This window comes from Pseudophryne corroboree, chromosome 4 (assembly GCF_028390025.1).
Source record: "Pseudophryne corroboree isolate aPseCor3 chromosome 4, aPseCor3.hap2, whole genome shotgun sequence".
NCBI lineage: Eukaryota > Metazoa > Chordata > Amphibia > Anura > Myobatrachidae > Pseudophryne > Pseudophryne corroboree.
The window spans coordinates 374,790,139-374,809,969 of NC_086447.1; the positions used below are offsets into that span (position 1 = coordinate 374,790,139).

At 46.0% G+C, this 19,831-nt stretch overlaps 1 protein-coding gene across 13 annotated transcripts in view; it reads right to left on the reverse strand.

Annotated features, from left to right (window-relative positions):
* The window catches only part of VWA5B2 (von Willebrand factor A domain containing 5B2), a 136,748-nt gene that overhangs the window by 43,031 nt on the left and 73,886 nt on the right, over positions 1-19,831 (reverse strand). For all 13 annotated transcript variants that reach the window (XM_063916629.1, XM_063916630.1, XM_063916628.1 and 10 more), the window contains 7 exons: positions 7,273-7,383; positions 6,484-6,686; positions 5,993-6,107; positions 5,728-5,913; positions 5,406-5,610; positions 4,304-4,623; positions 3,964-4,150 (listed from right to left, as the gene is read on the reverse strand). In XM_063916629.1, coding sequence (XP_063772699.1) covers positions 3,964-4,150; positions 4,304-4,623; positions 5,406-5,610; positions 5,728-5,913; positions 5,993-6,107; positions 6,484-6,686; positions 7,273-7,383 — 1,327 coding nt within the window. The remainder of the gene's footprint in view (positions 1-3,963; positions 4,151-4,303; positions 4,624-5,405; positions 5,611-5,727; positions 5,914-5,992; positions 6,108-6,483; positions 6,687-7,272; positions 7,384-19,831) is intronic.

Below are 19,831 nucleotides of genomic sequence, written 5' to 3' on the forward strand. Positions count from 1 at the left end.
AAGGAGAGTAAAACAAACCCCAAAAAGTTCTTTAAGTATATAAACGGTAAAAGGTTAAAAAAGGAGACTACTGGGCCTTTAAAGGGCGAGTTGGGTATCTTGATTAATGATGATAGGGAAAAAGCGGATTTACTGAATACATTCTTTTCATCAGTATTCATGAGAGGACAGTTTGACGAGAGTAGAGCACAACATAAGCTTTAATAACGACCCATTGCTAGGTACTTGGTTAAACGAAGAAGCAGTCCGGGAGAGACTAAGTCAAATTAAGATAGATTAATCTCCTGGGCCGGATGGCCGTCACCCCAGGGTTCTTATGGAACTTAACGCAGCGATATCGAGACCCTTATATTTGATTTTCAGCGAGTCAATTACATCAGGAATGATATCGAAGAATTGGCGTATAGCAGAGGTAGTCCCAATATTTAAAAAGGGTATTGAAACTCATTCCGGTAACTATAGACCAGTAGGTTTGACATCTATAGCGGGGAAAATACTGGAAGGTATATTAAGGGATAGCATACTAGAGTACTTGGATACCTCCAAGGTTATTACTAGGAATCAGCATGGTTTTGTGAAGGACAGGTCATATCAAACTAACTTAATAAGCTTCTACGAAAAAGGTTAAAGCAGTGGATGTGGTCTTTTTGACTTCGCTAAGGCCTTTGACAAAGTCCCACATAAGAGACTAATTTTCAAATTAAGAGAGCTTGTGGTAGGAAACACTATTTGTACTTGGGTGAGTAATTGGCTATACAATAGGGAACAGCGAGTAGGGATAAATGGGATGTTCTCTGAATGGGCCTCTGTGCTCAGTGGAATACCGCAGCGTTCAGTACTCGGGCCATTGCTGTTTAACATATTCATTAATGACCTGGGAATAGGCCTAGAAAGCACAGTGTCAATTTTCGCAGACGATACTAAACTATGTAGAGTAATTAATTCAGACAAGGATGTGGAGTCTCTACAGAATGACTTATCTAGACTTGAGGTCTGGGCGGATAAATGGAGAATGAGGTTCAATATAGACAAATGTAAAGTTATGCACTTTGGGACTAAGAACAATCGGCAGCATATAAATTAAATGGGGAAATGTAGGAATAACGGTAGCTGAAAAAGATTTGGGGGTGCTCATCGATAATAGACTTAGTAGCAGTACGCAATGTCAAAATGCAGCAACAAAAGCAAATAAGGTGTTAAATGCATAAAACGGGGAATAGAGACAAGGGATAAGAGTGTAATCCTGCCACTGTATAAATCATTGGTGCGGCCACACCGGAATATTGTGTACAGTTCTGGGCACCTCACTATAAAAAAGATATCTTGGAAGTTGAAAGGGTTCAGAGGCGAGCTACCAAACTGGGTAAGGGGTTAGAGGCACTGGATTATGAAGAAAGACTTAAAAGGTTAGATTTGTTTACACAGGAAGAGAGGCAATTGAGAGGGGACATTATTAATATTTATAAATACATAAAGGGACAATATAAGGATTTATCAAACGATTTGTTTATCAAAAAACACTACATAGGACACGAGGACACCCCCTGAGGTTAGAAGAAAAAAAAATGTCATACACAACGGAGAAAGGGGTTCTTCACAATAAGAACAGTAAGGATTTGGAATTCTCTGCCAGAGAAGGTAGTAATGATGGATTCAATCAATAAGTTTAAAAATGGATTAGATAAATTCCTAGCTGAAAAAAATATCCAAGGATACAGCATTTAATTAATATAAAACTATAATACAGGTTGAACTCGATGGACATTTGTCTTTTTTCAACCTCAACAACTATGTAATACTATGTAACCCAATGTACTTCACAGAAAGAATTAACAATGGTTCGTCTACCATAACTCTCCTTTTTGTTTATCTTGTGGCAGTCTCAAAGATTTTCTGCCAGTTAATCTGTATATCATGGCATTCAATTTGGTCCTGAAAAACAGAGAACCTTTGAACCGCAATGTTGCCAGTTTATTCTTTGAATGTGCATCCGTTGCCTATGCTCGCAGCCAAAATGCTTTCTTGCTGTAACTCCTGATGCAATGGACCTTTCTGAAAAGACACTACAGCCAGAGAAGACTTGCACAAGAATTCTATTCCCTTCTGCAGAATTTCCAAATTCCATAAGAAGTATTGTTTGAAAATGTTCTCTTGTAGATCAGCATGAATAAAAGTTCCCCATAGTCTTAGGGCCCTGGACACCGAAGCTATAGCGAATCCAGCCATCAAGGATATAGCAGATGAAACATGTAAACGTTTAAAAGAATTTTCCAATCTTTTATCCATGGTATCACGAAAAACCCATCATTCTAGAGGTTAATACAGCTACAGCTGCGTCCAACTCTAGGCACTGCACACCAATTTAAGAATTGTTCATCCTTAATGGGATACATTCCCTTGCCATTCATCCAAACTCTACCACTCCTTAGAAACTAACTCCTTATGCACAGGAAAATATCTTCCTTTCTAAGATCTATCTTCGAATAATAGATCCTGCTCCTCTGTGGGCTCCACATACTCTTTATACTTCTTGGTTTTAGAAATGTTTTTCAACATATTTCCCACCAAATCGATATTAAACATCCTAGTTTCTGCCTTTATCTCACCGGATTCCTCACTAGAGATATCATACTCATCATGCAATATTTCATCAGAGGAAATGGCCTCATCACATATCAAACTTGTCTGGGACCCTTGATCTCTTAAACCACTGCATCCCCATAAATTCTTCTTTGGAAACAAATGATTTTTTCATCCACTCCATTTATTCATTTAATTGATTAGTTTGATTAGATGCAAGAGTCTGCTCTCTTTCACAACTCTGGCAGAAAGTTTTATCCTGAGTCCAAGAGGATTCCTTATCACAAATTGCACAGTTAGGTCTTTCTTTTTCTTAGGTCCTACAGTTGCAGAAGGTACACTGAAATAACAATAATAAAGCCCATCACTAAATACACAAAAACAAAGTAATTTTAGTTCGTTTTGAGAAAAAAGGACTTACCTCACTTGGGTATTTCCCGGGTTATAGGAGGGGGGAGAGGTTCTACTTCCATAGCTGTGCAGTACAACACGGCAGCTGCTGTTTGCGCATGGTGTGCAGCACACAGCACCATCTTTAAATAGCCATTTTGCCCAAACATGGCTCCTGCGCATGTGTGGGTGAACCCACACAGCCTCCTGGGAACACGTGACCCACTGTGCACTGTGGATCCTCCACGATACCAGAAGTGCGGTGAACGCGTCCCAGCCACCCCCCCGTTTCTGGCTGGCAGTACTTCGGAGTACGCGCCAATATATCTGCACAGCCTCCTGGGTACACGTGACCCTCCGTGCACTGTAGGTCCTCTGAAATACCGGAAGTGCGGCGATGCATCCCAGACACTTCCCGGTCCTTCCAAGCGTTTCTGGCCAGCGGGACTCTGGAGGACATATATTCCATCTGGCAACCACGGGCAGGATTCTTATCAAGGCCTCCCTGAGGTCAATTAAAGCTGCCATGTCTCTGGGTCTCAAAGCATATTTGGGTAGGATTTTTATCAAGGCCACTCTCCCATATGCAGACAGCTTTCCCCCAGGGTGCCACCACTCACAGGCTGCCAAGCAAAACATACCTGCTTATAATAGAGGTAAGCCCTATAGAGAAAAATAAATAAACAAATATCCCCACTCTAATTAAACTATGATGGACAGGAGAAAGAGACAAGGCGGAAGCCTTTATTTCCAGTTATTTATATAGCACACACATATATTCCGCAGCGCTTAAATTGGGATGTTATCCCATTGTTATGGCTGCCATGGGGGTGTGTAGAAGAAATATATGTGTATAATATTTGTATGTACTCTGTGTATACAGTGAATACAATGTTTCTTAGTGTCTCACCTGGCATTGCATTTGGTTTTTTATTTAAAAAAAACAAAAAAAAACATTTTTCTATTTTGCACACTTCTACTACATTTGCTTACAGGAATCATTATGCTTTGCACGAATATCATCCTGTGGCTCTCGGCTCTGCGACACCTTGTCAAAGACACTCCGTAAACGAATCATATCCAGTTCCCCGTGAGGGGATGAGAAGCTGCGGCCAGACATGGTGGCCTGAATCAAAGCTTTCCTGCGGACGAGCTCCTCCGAGCTCTGCGCTACTGAGTCCTGGGAAGGAAGAGTAACACAGAGAAATAGGAGATTTGCTGCTAACAGAAAATGTTAAGTTATAAAAGCAGAGGCGTACTTTGGTAGAACAATGTGATTTGATAACAAAATGCAATTTATTTTTTAGCCAAAGTGAAATAGTTGCCTTCTTACCTTACAGGATGAAGTTGTGTTTTTCTGGAGAACACATATTCCTTCATTCTGTGAGACACTGTTCTTTTCCTGCTGTCTCACTGTCCTAGAACAGGGGGTTATACAACCTCCATAAACTGCATCTCTAGAACCTACTGACTCACTGCTGGTAGACCCGTGGCTGGTGACATGAGTGTGGTCACAGCTCATGGAAGATTGTGTTTGTGCTGGAGTTGCCTCCGTGCTGACAGAGCAATGAGTGAGTACATACTGGTCCTGTACATAAGAGGAACGTACAATGCGCTTTCTTATGTCACTTACTTGAGCTCCATCACCACCACCTGAGTAACAGATAAGGATAGGTCACTGACGCTCACATCAAATCAGCATACATGCATCATACACACATCCTTCATTCAGATATTATTCGTTTTTAGTTGCAATGTGTTCAGCTGTTGCTAAGCAATGCACCAGTATACATACATACTCTAGGGCAACTCTACAGGTCCTTTGTTCAGGATATCCTTAACTATACATCACAAAATGTACATATGGGCCAACCATTAGACAGATGGGGCAGCCTGTATCGAAGCATTTGACTCACCAATTAGTTTGAAGTAAACAATTGTACTTTGTAACATGTTTTAACAATCTAGGACAAGGAAGCACACAATGTGTAATGACTCCATAGAATAAAGGGGTGTATTGATGGTACTGTTACTACTGCATCAGAAAATGCTCATTCATGGGGTAGGATGAAATGAAGTCTGAGTTCGCTCGACATGCTCGACCATGCCTTGTAAATGATTGCTCCTTAAAAAAACAAACATATGGGTTCAGCCGGCATCCCACACATCAAATGAACTCGGCCTCCATTACATCCCGCCCCTCATGACAATCAACAAAATTCTATAGCCAGTGAAAAGTTTAGTGGCTTGAAGGAATAAATCATGGATGATATGTATTTATCTGAATCATGTGTGGTCTTCTATGTCAGCATCTCATTACGACTTATCCATAGTGGCATTATGTTCCCAGTAACAAGGTCTACACCAGAGTTATCAATGGCGATAAAAGCTGTGGAAAGCACTAGAGACATGGTAATGGAAGGATGTACACTAACCGGTACTTTCACTTTTCTCTAGATCTTCACTCCAAGCTGAGAATTCCATGGAAATTTCATGTGAAATCTCCTGTAAAGCACGGCCCACATCCTCCATTCCAGCAGATGGGTTAAGGCAACTAGTATTTGAGGTCCCTGTCATTTGGGATTCCTCCTCCTGAGACTGGAATACTGAGCCAAGAGAACCTTCTCTAGCCCCAAGCACCTAAAGCCCAACAGATAATAACAAGAGCTCTCCAAACCAAATTTGAAATTGAAATTACATTTTTATTAGAAAGCCAATTGCACAGTCCCATTCCCCCTACGCTGTTCTTAAACTCACCATTCCCTTCTTGCTGCGAAACCTCACTGTGTTATACAAAGTACAATAGCTAATCAGAGAATCACCAGGATAGAGAGGAGCAATCTCATTGGGTGTAAGCAGAGCCTCCATGGTCTCTGGCATGTACCAGTCTATGGTAATGTCACTCAATGCTGGCTCCAGTGCCTTCTTCATGGCCTTAATCAGCTAGAGGAGAGAAAAAAACATGTACTGAATGGCTGCCTATAACATAATGTACAGATAAGGAAAGATTATGAAAGCTCACCTTAGGTTGCAGTCTTTCTTCCTCATTGAGGAACTCCACAGTTCCCCTGGTTAATCTGGCAGCTCTCTCCAAAATTTTGTGGCATGTATTTGCACCAAGACCAAAAGCAAATACGCTGCAGAAAAAGGAAAGTAACTAAATTATTGTCCAATCTATACAGAATTATTACATAAGTTAAGCTACTGCAGGACATCCGACACTACTTCATTCAGCGCCATCGGCCAATAAAAGACACCAGAGGAATGTATTTTGGTCTAGTTTTTATCTTGACTGCACTTTGGAATGTTGCATTTAGAGTAATTGAAATTTTAGAAATAGAGGGGCTAAAATACTATCAAGTGGTGTATTCAATGTCTGGTGGTCCATGTTTTTCTATTTGAAAATATAAGTTCCATAACTACACACAATACGCCACTACAAGCGCAGCAATAAAATGACTACAAGGTCTTTCTATGCAATATCTTGGCAATCACTTTTCCATAGATTCTCACCGTGTTGTCCTTCTATGACGTCTTAAAATATCAAGGACGCTGCCAGGTTTAGTAAACTCAGCATCTGTGAAGATGAATAGTTGCCGCGGGTAACCACGATGCACTGGGAGTGCCAGAATCTGACCCAACACAGACAACAAGTTGCTGGATATCCCACGCAGCCTGTTGCTTTGTATAAAGTTGCATGCCAGCTCCAACGAGTCCTATCAACCAGGAAGAATTAAGGCCCCCAAATACTCATGATAGCATAGTACTACAGCCAGGTGTGGACCTAACTAGAGGGCTGGCTGAGGCAGCAACTTAAACTTCGGCCCTGTAATTGCTTACACCTAGCTATTGCATTAATATCATATGTGCTATAAAATGACAACATTATTACTTTAGTAATTTCCAGGTCTACCTACAAGATGGAGAACACCCGTTACAATCACTGAAGCATTTATTTATTTATTTCTGACTTCCCCTGCAATATGGTCCACTGCACAATAGCTGCCTCAGTCCTCATTATAGGTCCATACCTAACTAATAGCAAAATTGAATTAGGGTAAAACTAAATTAAATGTGGAATTATCTGGTTTCTACATAAGCAAAAAAGAAATTAAGAAACAGGAAAAAAATGGACAGAAGAGAACAGAGCATGAATGAATAATAAGTAGAGGAGGAGAAAGCAGTAAATTAGCAAGGAGCTGACAAGTGTGATTGACACTGCCAATTCTCACCAAACTCTCAGTATCCTTTGCAGTCAGTAGTACTGAGTACCCAGAATCCCTTGCAGCCCCCCTCACTCACGTTGCTGCACTGTCTGCTGGTTGAAAACAGGGCCCTGTTGTCACATGTGCCACCTGCCACATTCAGCAAAGTGGGTGCAGGTAAACTTCTCACTGCCAGTAGAAGAGCATCCTGTAACAAAGGAAACAAGAGTGCAAAAAGCAATAACAGAAACTGAACTAGAATATGCTGCATGGGCTGAGTAAACTTGTACTACAGTATAGTGCAGAGGAAATAATAAGGATACTGTAGTGTTTGCTTTCTATGGTGAAATATGCTACATTGATTTGAGGGAAGCCAAATGCTATATCAGAGCCTTTCCAGAGTTTATGGAAGACTGTAATTAACCAGATATTTCTACCAAAAGTGAATGTGGTCAGTGGAAAACCAGAGTATGGATAGGACACTGTGCACATGCCACACATAGGGGGATATTCAATTGTTTGAAAAGTCAGTTGGGTGTCCGTTTTTTCCTATCTAATAGACAGGAAAAAACAGACACCCAACCGACTTTTCAAACATTTGAATTCCCCCCATGCTTTCATCACATGCTGGCTACCTACTTGGTTATGTATTCTCTATCAGTTTGTGTTTTCTACCGGTCATAAATAACATAGGGGTCTATTTACTAAGCCTTGGATGGAGATAAAGTCGCTGGAGGTAAAGTCCCAGCCAATCGGCTCCTAACTGCCATGTCACAGGCTGTGTTTGAAAAATGTCAGTTAGGAGGTGATTGGCTGGTACTTTATCTCCGTCCACTTTATCTCTATCCAAGGCTTAGTAAATAGACCCCATAAACTGGACATACAAACTTGTCGGTGGAAGAGAAATAGTGTGTTTAGTGCAAGACTTCCATCTGCAATCCTCCTGGCACCTAGAGCAGTTGCCTCTCCTAATTAGCACATGTATCATCCATGTCTTATGTAGGTTTTAAGGGTCTGCCAGTATTTAGAATGCTCCTTATTCAACTGCAGCTTTACCAACTTTTTTGTTTTTAGAAATCTGCAGATTCTAATTATATGAAGCTACAATTGTCAGTTCAAAACCATTGCAACTAGGCAGATCTATGTAGTGTGCAGCCACATACTACATAGAGCTGCTCAGTCACTCACAATGCTGATTATTTCTCTAACAATTATTTTACAAGTATCATACCCAGTATTAGAACCCATGACCTATTACACTGGAAACAAGCACCTTACTGATGAAGCTATTTGCTCCTGTATAGGAAGTATGAGAATTCTAACTATATGAAGTTACTTGTAATTGTCAGAGAATTAACTTCATATAGTTAGAATTCTCATGTTTCCTACACAGGAGCAAATAGCTCCATCAATAACGTGTCTGCTTCCAGTGTAATAAGTCATGGGTTCTAATCCTGGGTATGACACTTGTAAAATGTGTATCTATAAAAAAGGAGGGTGTGACTTGTATGGTGCAGGGAGAAAGAGATAGCGGTGGCTATCAATTAACTTAATTGAATAGTGTCGCTGAATACACAGAACGGGAGAAGAGGTGCCCCCCTGTAGAGAAGGAGCCTGGCGGCAGCCGACTCCATTGCCTCCCACAGTTACGTCGTAGTGGTTACAGTAGTGGTCTCTTATTATGACACAAATGGCCTTTGGCAGGTAAATTCAGCAATGGCTATACAAATTGCTTTTCTAGAACAATATAAAAATAAGAATTTACTTACCGATAATTCTATTTCTCATAGTCCGTAGTGGATGCTGGGGACTCCGTAAGGACCATGGGGAATAGCGGCTCCGCAGGAGACTGGGCACATCTAAAGAAAGCTTTAGGACTAACTGGTGTGTACTGGCTCCTCCCCCTATGACCCTCCTCCAAGCCTCAGCTAGGACACTGTGCCCGGACGAGCGTACACAATAAGGAAGGATTTTGAATCCCGGGTAAGACTCATACCAGCCACACCAATCACACCGTATAACTTGTGATCTGAACCCAGTTAACAGTATGATAACAGAGGAGCCTCTGAAAAGATGGCTCCCAACAATAATAACCCGATTTTTGTAACAATAACTATGTACAAGTATTGCAGACAATCCGCACTTGGGATGGGCGCCCAGCATCCACTACGGACTATGAGAAATAGAATTATCGGTAAGTAAATTCTTATTTTCTCTAACGTCCTAAGTGGATGCTGGGGACTCCGTAAGGACCATGGGGATTATACCAAAGCTCCCAAACGGGCGGGAGAGTGCGGATGACTCTGCAGCACCGCATGAGAGTACTCCAGGTCCTCCTCAGCCAGGGTATCAAATTTGTAGAATTTAGCAAACGTGTTTGCCCCTGACCAAGTAGCTGCTCGGCAAAGTTGTAAAGCCGAGGCCCCTCGGGCAGCCGCCCAAGATGAGCCCACTTTCCTTGTGGAACGGGCTTTTACAGATTTTAGCTGTGGCAGGCCTGCCACAGAATGTGCAAGCTGAATTGTACTACAAATCCAACGAGCAATAGTCTGCTTAGAAGCAGGAGCACCCAGCTTGTTGGGTGCATACAGGATAAACAGCGAGTCAGATTTCCTGACTCCAGCCGTCCTGGAAATATTTTCAGGGCCCTGACAACATCCAGCAACTTGGAGTCCTCCAAGTCCCTAGTAGCCGCAGGCACCACAATAGGTTGGTTCAGGTGAAAACGCTGGAACCACCTTAGGGAGAAACTGAGGACGAGTCCTCAATTCCGCCCTGTCCGAATGGAAAATCAGATAAGGGCTTTTACAGGATAAAGCCGCCAATTCTGACACGCGCCTGGCCCAGGCCAGGGCCAACAGCATGACCACTTTCCATGTGAGATATTTTAACTCCACAGATTTAAGTGGTTCAAACCAATGTGACTTTTGGAACCCAAACTACATTGAGATCCCAAATTGCCACTGGAGGCACAAAAGGAGGCTGTATATGCAGTACCCCTTTTACAAACGTCTAAACTTCAGGGACTGAAGCTAGTTCTTTTTTTTTTTGGAAGAAAATTGACAGGGCCGAAATCTGAACCTTAATGGACCCCAATTTCAGGCCCATAGACACTCCTGTTTGCAGGAAATGTAGGAATCGACCCAGTTGAATTTCCTCCGTCGGGCCTTACTGGCCTCGCACTACGCAACATATTTTCGCCAATTGCGGTGATAATGTTTTTGCGGTTACATCCTTCCTGGCTTTAGATCAGGATATGGATGACTTCATCCGGAATGCCTTTTTTCCTTCAGGATCCGGTGTTCAACCGGCATGCCGTCAAACGCAGCCGCGGTAAGTCTTGGTACAGACAGGGTCCTTGCTGGAGCAGGTCCCTTCGTAGAGGTAGAGGCCACGGATCCTCCGTGAGCATCTCTTGAAGTTCCGGTTACCAAGTCCTTCTTGGCCAATCCGGAACCACGAATATAGTGCTTTCTCCTCTCCATCTTATCAATCTCAGTACCTTGGGTATGAGAGGCAGAGGAGGGAACACATACACTGACTGGTACACCCACGGTGTTACCAGAGCGTCTACAACTATTGCCTGAGGGTCTCTTGACCTGGCGCAACACCTGTCGAGTTTTTTTAATCATGTGGACGACTTCTGGGTGAAGTCCCCACTCTCCCGGGTGGAGGTCGTGCTGAGGAAGTCTGCTTCCCAGTTGTCCACTCCCGGAATGAATACTGTTGACAGTGCTATCACATGATTTTCCGCCCAGCGAAGAATCCCTGCAGCTTCTGCCATTGCCCTCCTGCTTCTTGTGCCACCCTGTCTGTTTACGTGGGTGACTGCCATGATGTTGTCCGACTGGATCAACACCGGCTGACCTTGAAGCAGAGGTCTTGCTAAGCTTAGAGCATTGTAAATGGCCCTTAGCTTCAGGATATTTATGTGAAGTGATGTATCCAGGCTTGACCCTAAGCCCTGGATATTCCTTCCCTGTGTGACTGCTCCCCAGCCTCGCAGGCTGGCATCCGTGGTCACCAGGACCCAGTCCTGAATGCCGAATCTGCGGCCCTCTAGAAGATGAGCACTCTGCAACCACCACAGGATGGATACCCTTGTCCTTGGTGACAGGGTTATCCGCTGATGCATCTGAAAATGCGACCCGGACCATTTGTCCAGTAGGTTCCACTGGACAGTTCTTGCGTGGAATCTAACGAATGGGATTGCTTCGTAGGAAGCCACCATTTTTACCCAGAACCCTTGTGCATTGATGCACTGAGACTTGGTTCGGTTTTAGGAGGTTCCTGACTAGCTCGGATAACTCCCTGGCTTTCTCTTCCGGGAGAAACACCTTTTTTCTGGACTGTGTCCAGGAACATCCCTAGGAAACAGAAGACAAGTCGTCGGAACCAGCTGCGATTTTGAAATATTGAGAATCCAATCGTGCTGCCGCAACACTACCTGAGATAGTGCTACACCGACTTCCAACTGTTCCCTGGATCTTACCCTTATCAGGGATAACTAAAATTCCCTTCCTTCGAAGGGATATCATTTCGGCCATTACCTTGGTAAAGACCCGGGGTGCCGTGGACCATCCCTACGGCAGCGTCTGAACTGATAGTGACAGTTCTGTACCATAACCTGAGGTACCCTTGGTGAGAAGGGTAAATTTTGACATGAAGGTAAGCATCCTTGATGTCCCGAGACATCATGTAGTCCCCTTCTTCCAGGTTCGCAATCACTGCTCTGAGTGACTCAATCTTGAATTTGAACCTCTGTATGTAAGTGTTCAAAGATTTTAGATTTAGAATCGGTCTCACCGAGCCGTCTGGCTTCGGTACCACAATAGTGTGGAATAATACCCCGTTCCCTGTTGCAGGAGGGGTACCTTGATTATCACCTGCTGGGAATACAGCTTGTGAATGGCTTCCAAAACTGCCTCCCTGTCAGAGGGAGACGTCGGTAAAGCCGACTTTTGGAAACGGCGAGGGGGAGACGTCTCGAATTTCAATATGTACCCTTGAGATACTACCTGAAGGATCCAGGGGTCTACTTGCGAGTGAGCCCACTGCGCACTGAAATTCATTGAGAACGGGCCCCCACCGTGCCTGAGCTTGTAAGACCCTAGCGTCATACTGAGGGCTTTGCAGAGGCGGGAAAGGGTTTCTGTTCCTGGGAACTGGGTAATCTCTTTTCCTCTCCCTCTGTCACGAGCAGAAAAGAGGAACCTTTTGTCCGCTTGCCAACAAAGGACTGCGCCTGATAATACGGCGTCTTATTTTGAGAGGCGACCTGGGGTACAAACGTGGATTTCCCAGTTGTTGCCGTGGCCACCAGGTCTAAAAGACCGACCCCAAATGTCCCCTTTCAAAGGCAATACTTCCAAATGCCGTTTGGAATCCGCATCACCTGACCATTTTACTGGTAGAATTGGACAACGCACTTATACTTGATGCCAGTCGGCAAATATTCCGCTGTGCATCATGCATATATAGAAATGCATCTTTTAAATGCTCTATAGGCAATAATATACTATCCTTATCTAGGATATCAATATTTCCAGTCAGGGAATCCGACCATGCCAACCCAGCACTGCACCTCCAGGCTGAGGCGATTGCTGGTCGCAGTATAACACCAGTATGTGTGTGAATACATTTTTGGATACCCTCCTGCTTTCTATCAGCAGGATCCTTAAGGGCGGCCATCTCATGAGAGGGTAGAGCCCTTGTTCTTACAAGCGTGTGAGCGCCTTATCCCCCCTAGGGGGTGTTTCCCAACGCACCCTAACCTCTGGCAGGAAAGGGTATACAGCCAATACTTTTTAAGAAATTATACATTGTTATCGGGGGGAAACCCACGCATCATCACACACCTCATTTTATTTCTCAAATTCAGGAAAACTACAGGTAGTTTTTCCCTCACCGAACATAATACCCCTTTTTGGTGGTACTCGTATTATCAGAAATGTATAAAACATTTTCCATTGTCTCAATCATGTAACGTGTGGCCCTACTGGAAATCACGGTTGTCTCTTCACCGTCGACACAGGAGTCAGTATCCGTGTCGGCGTCTGTATCTGCCATCTGAGGTAACGGGCGCTTTAGAGCCCCTGACGGCCTATGAGACGTCTGGACAGGCACAAGCTGAGTAGCCGGCTGTCTCATGTCAACCACTGTTTTCTTATACAGAGCTGACACTGTCACGTAATTTTCAACAGTACATCCACTCAGGTGTCGACCCCCTAGGTGGTGACATCACTGTTACAGACACTCTGCTCCGTCTCCACATCATTTTTCTCCTCATACATGTCGACACAAACGTACCGACACACAGCACACACACAGGGAATGCTCTGATAGAGGACAGGACCCCACTAGCCCTTTGGGGAGACAGAGGGAGAGTATGCCAGCACACACCAGAGCGCTATATATATATATATATACAGGGATAACCTTATATAAGTGTTTTTCCCCTTATAGCTGCTGTATGTTTTAATACTGCGCCTAATTAGTGCCCCCCTCTCTTTTTTTAACCCTTTCTGTAGTGTAGTGACTGCAGGGAAGAGACCGGGAGCTTCCCTCCAACTGAGCTGTGAGGGAAAATGGCGCCAGTGTGCTGAGGAGATAGGCTCCGCCCCCTTTTCGGCGGCCTTATCACCCGTTTTTCTGTATATTCTGGCAGGGGTTAAATGCATCCATATAGCCCAGGAGCTATATGTGATGTATTTTTTGCCATGTAAGGTATTTTTATCCTGTTTTATTGCGTCTCAGGGCGCCCCCCCCAGCGCCCTGCACCCTCAGTGACCGGAGTATGAAGTGTGCTGAGAGCAATGGCGCACAGCTGCAGTGCTGTGCGCTACCTTATTGAAGACAGGAACGTCTTCTGCCGCCGATTTTTCCGGACCTCTTCGCTCTTCTGGCTCTGTAAGTGGGCCGGCGGCGCGGCTCCGGGACCCATCCAGGCTGGGCCTGTGATCGTCCCTCTGGAGCTAATGTCCAGTAGCCAAGAAGCCCAATCCACTCTGCACTCAGGTGAGTTCGCTTCTTCTCCCCTTAGTCCCTCGATGCAGTGAGCCTGTTGCCAGCAGGTCTCACTGAAAATAACAAACCTAAACTAAAACTTTCACTAAGAAGCTCAGGAGAGCCCCTAGTGTGCACCCTTCTTGTCGGGCACAGAAATCTAACTGAGGCTTGGAGGAGGGTCATAGGGGGAGGAGCCAGTGCACACCAGTTAGTCCTAAAGCTTTCTTTAGATGTGCCCAGTCTCCTGCGGAGCCGCTATTCCCCATGGTCCTTACGGAGTCCCCAGCATCCACTTAGGACGTTAGAGAAATAGGATTTTGGCTGTTAAATCCGTTTCTCTTGATCTATCTGGGAAACACTGCTCACCGTGGGGTGTAGAGGGTGCTGTGAGGGGTAGGCACATCACACTGCATTTCTTTGTAAGTTAACCCCTCCCCTTTACATCCCAGTGGAGAGAACAGGAAGTTACATAAGTCTCAGTGGAGAGAATAGGAATCAAACTTTCTGCAGCGGAGTACACTGGTATCCCACAGGGAATAACATCGGTGGTGTAAAGTAGGATCTTGATCCGAGGCACCAACAGGCTAAAAGCTTTGACTGTTCCCAAAATGCACAGCGCCGCCTCCTCTATAACCCCGCCTCCGTGCATAGGAGCTCAGTTTGTAAGTTGGTGCCTGCAGTGCAAGCAGCTAACAGGCAGGGCTGCTCCAGCAGCCCTAAGAAGAGCTATTTTAAAGAAGATAGAAGACTTCAAGGGCTGCAGCAGAGGCACTCTAGTGCTAGATATCATTCTGCTATCTCCTGCTGCAGCTCCATCAACTCCCCCAGCGGCGCTGTATACTCCTGCGTCCTTGGTTGCCGGGTACTTACAGTGGAGGCTCCGGTTCTTCACCGAGGGCACACACACTAACCGAATTTCTCTGGGATCGCATGGCCGCACTCAGGAAGGAGGTAAGAGGGTCCCCCAGGCGGGACCCACTGAAAATCGCGATCTGCCGCGGCCACACTGTGGCAGTACAGGGTCCCCACTAGACCACCAGGGCGAGGGCACAGGTCAGATTAGGCTATAATCCATTTTATTAAGGCCCGCAGCACCCGGTGGTGAAGTCCAGCAAGGGGATAAGGCTCTGGCCTGTAGCCCCTCCCCCAGCCCCTGGGCGCCATTTAGAGTAAATGTTCCCACCCTGGAGCTGCATCTCTCTGTCTCCCTGTCAGTGTTTGGGCGCCATTACACACAGCTGCGCTGATTCTGGGACTGCTGGGTGATGCCTGCTCTGTAAAGCCACCTGCATCAGCGCTGTGCATTTACAGGACACATAAGTATTCTACATGTCGTTTAGACAGTGTTAGTTAAGAACAAGTGCATACTTCAGGGTTATTTAGTACAAGTACCCTGTGATATTCATCCAGTTTTTACTGTGCATTGATATATCTGTTTATATACATAGCTTTACTCAGTAATAGTATTGCTAGTCCAGTGCAGTTTTATTATTTGTCATAATTCCTGCATTGTACATGTGACTGTGTGTGTGTGCATATAGCTGCTGGGTGATCTCTACTCCATGTATCTCACTCCTACTGCTATCCCTATATTATGTAACCTGAGGGGGCTCCGTGCGTCAGGGTTATTAGATAATATAGGTATTTCACAGGATATACGTATTTTGTATTTTCTCTGTGTTTTTCAGTCACATTTTACCTCAGAAATCCTCTGTTTGTGCTGTCACACTGCACGGGGGGTTTGTGTTAGGTATTATATCTGCTGATATTGTACTGTGTCGCCCGTGGTTTACGCTTTCATATCATGTCAGCTACAGGGGGCAATGGGTCTGGGGCTGATTCCGCCGTGCGTGGTTATGATGTCCCAGATGCATTTGAGGATAACATGGCTGCGGAGGGATTAGGTTTTGCAGATTCTGTACCCCCCAGTCAGTTTGTAACAACGGGGGCACATCGAGGCCCGCCTTGGTCTGCCTTTTCTAATTTACTGACTACGCTGGTAACTAGACTTGCACCCCCTATGGGACCTCCTGTGCCTTATATGGTCCCTGCGGTTAATCCGCCATGGACAGAGGCTCTGTCCACTCAGTTACAGCACTTGAATAACTCTTTGGATAAACGTATTCCTGACCCTCGCCCGCCTAAGACTAAACCTAAGAAGTTCTTTAAGGGGTCTGCTACTTCCTCTCAATCCACGCATGTTCCGGATACCTCTTCCGATGAAGATGGTGTGTATACTGACCCCACAGACTCTGATCATGACGTTTCTGATGGGGAATCTGTTTCACAGGTGGATGTTCCTGATCTATTAGAGGCTATCAGGCTCATTCTTCAGACTGATGATGATCCTGAGCCTGCTACTACATCTAAGAAACCGGACAGATTCAAACGTCAGAAGGTTACTAAATTGGTTTTACCTCCTTCTGACCACTTGGTTGACATACGTCAGGAATCCTGGGAGAACACAGGAAAGACATTCACCCCGATGCTAGCCCGCTATCCCCTTGCGGCAGAACGGAGTTAAAATTGGGAAACGCTTCCGCCGGTGGAGTCGCAAATCGCTCGGCTGGTGGTGTCATCTGCTCTGCCTGTCACTACCGTCACTTCTCTCAAGGAGCTGACAGATAAGCGTGTGGAGGGCTGCTTAAAAGCTATCTATACCCTTGCAGGGGTTGCGCATAGGCCCACCATTGCGGCTACTTGGACCGCAGAAGCTATTGAGGCGTGGGCTCAGGAAATAGAGGCTGAGTTTCCGTCCAATTTTTCTGAACATGCCAGACAATGTCTCTCTTATATGTCAAAGCATCTCATTACATTAAAGAAGCAGCTTCGGATGCAGGTGTTCTGGCGGCCAAGGCTGCTACGATATCCATTTTGGCTCGCTGTATTCTCTGGTTGCGGTCCTGGTCGGTGGACTTGGACTGTAAGAAAACCTTGGAGGTGCTCCCGCTTAAAGGAAACATCCTCTTTGGTGAGGATCTCAACAAGATTGTCGCTGGCTTGACGTCTGCTAAGACTGCATGTCTACCTAGTACTACTCCTTCGGCCCCGAAGGCTAAGAGTACTTCCTTTCGTTCCTTTCGCCCTCCGGGTAAAGAAAAGGGTCAGGCGTACGTAAAACAGTCTTGCACTTCCAAAACTACCAAGCCCAAGCCTAAGCGTGCCTGGGCTGCCTTGTCAGCCGGCTTCCAAATCTGACAAGCCTGCGGTATGACGGGCCGGGCCTCCCCCTGGGGAATCCCAGGGTGGGAGGCTGACTTCTACAGTTCACCCAGGTATGGTTGAAGACCACTTCAGACGCTCGGGTACGGGAAGTCGTCACTCACGGATACGCTATATCCTTCAAGACACGTCCCCCTCCTTGCTGTTGCCTGACGGACATCCCTTTGGATCAGGTGAAGGCAACAACTCTCTGTTTAGTGGTACATTCCCTCCTGGACACCGGAGTGGTAGTGCCGATGCCTCTGGCTCAGAGGGGCAGGGGGTACTATTCAACGCTGTTCCTGGTCCCCAAACCGAATGGTTCCTCCCGGCCCATTCTCAACCTCAAATCTTTGAACAAGTTTGTGAGGATCTCCAAGTTTCGTATGGAGACCCTTCGCTCTATTGTCCTGGCTTTGGAACTAGGGGACTACATGGTATCCCTGGATATACAGGATGCTTACCTGCATATCCCTATTGCCATGTCACATCAGCAATACCTGCGGTTTGCTATTGGCAATCTCCATTACCAATTCCGGGCCTTACCGTTTGGTCTGACCACGGCTCCGCAAATTTCCACCAAGATCATGGCAGTTATGACGGCTTCATTCCGCCTTCGGGGCATCCGGATCCTGTCGTATCTGGACGACCTGCTGATCCTGGCCAATTCCCCAGAAGTTCTCCATCATTTGGATCTGACGGTCCAGTTTCTGCAAGCCCATGGGTGGCTCATCAACTGGAAGAAATTATCCATGGTGCATCTGGGAGCGTTGTTAGACACACACAACCAGAGGTTGTTTTTGTCACAGGAGAAAGTCCCAAAGCTTCAGGACAAGGGGGGATCATTCCGAGTTGATCTCTCGCTAGCTAGTTTTAGCAGCCGTGCAAACGCTGTACCTCCGCCCACTGGGAGTGTATATCAGCTTAGCAGAAGTGCGAACGGTTGTATCGCAGAGCACCTGCAAAAACATTTTGGTGTAGTTTCAGAGTAGCTCAAAACCTACTCAGCGTTTGCGATCACTTCAGACTATTCAGTTCCGGATTTGACGTCACAAACCCGCCCAGCCACGCCTGTGTTTTTCCTAGCACGCCTGTGTTTTTCCACACACTCCCTGAAAACGGTCAGTTGCCACCCAGAAACGCCCACTGCATGTCAATTACTCTGCGGCAAGCAGTGCGACTGAGATGCTTCACTAGACCCTGTGCAAAACAACATCGTTCGTTGTGCCCGTACGTCGTGCGTGCGCATTGCGCCACATATGCATGCGCAGAACTGCCGTTTTATTTAGCCTGATCGCTGCGAACAAATTCAGCTAGCGATCAACTCGGAATGACCTCCAAGATACGTTGCTTCCTCTTTTGTCCGCGTGTGCAGATACACTCGGCGATGCAAGTACTAGGCCTTATGGTGTCGGCTTTCGATATGGTGGAGAATGCTCAATTTCATTCCTGCCCTCTGCAGAAACTGATTCTTGCCAAGTGGGACGGCCTGCCTTACCGGATCAGGTCTCAAATGATCTCCTTGTCTCCGGAGGTCCGTTTGTCACTGACCTTCTGGATCTCCAACTGGGTCCTTCTGACGACGGATGCCAGTCTGTGGGGTTGGGGCGCGGTGTTGGAGCAACATGCTCTTCAGGGTCGGTAGACCAGGGAGGAGTCTCTCCTCCCGATAAACATTCTGGAACTGCGGGTAGTGTTCAATGCTCTGAAACTGGCCCGGGCCTACTGCACAGGTCTTTTCAAGTACAGTCAGACAACGCCACCACGGTGGCATACATAAATCATCAAGGCAGCACTCAAAGCCGCATGGCAATGATGGAAGTGTCAAAGATTCTTCAATGGGCGGAACGCCATCTGCCAGCCATATCGGCAGTATTCATTCTGGGGGTTCTCAACTGGGAAGCGGACTTCTTCAGTCGTCAGGACGTACACGCCGGAGAGTGGAGCCTTCATCCAGAAGCAGTTCAACTCCTAGTGGACAAGTGTGGCCTACCAGATGTAGACCTGGTGGCGTCTCGACACAATCACAAGGTTCCAGTGTTCGGAGCAAGAACAAAGGATCCTCAAGCAGAATTCGTGGACGCACTGGCAATTCCATGGAACTTTCGGCTACCGTACGTGTTCCCTCCGGTGTCACTCCTGCCCAGAGTAGTGAGGAAGTTCAAGCAAGGAGGAGGAATCCTTCTTCTAATAGCTCCAGTGTGGCCCAGACGGCATTGGTTTTCAGACCTACAGGGTCTCTCGCTAGAGCGTCCGCTTCTGCTTCCGCAATGACCAGACCTCCTCGTTCAGGGCCATTGTGTTTACCAGGATTTGTCCCGACTGGCTTTGACAGCGTGGCTCTTGAAGCTTCCGTACTGAAGGCCAAAGGATTTTCTGAGGCAGTCATTCAAACTATGTTGAAGGCCCGTAAGCCGGATTCTGGTCGGATTTACATAGGGTCTGGT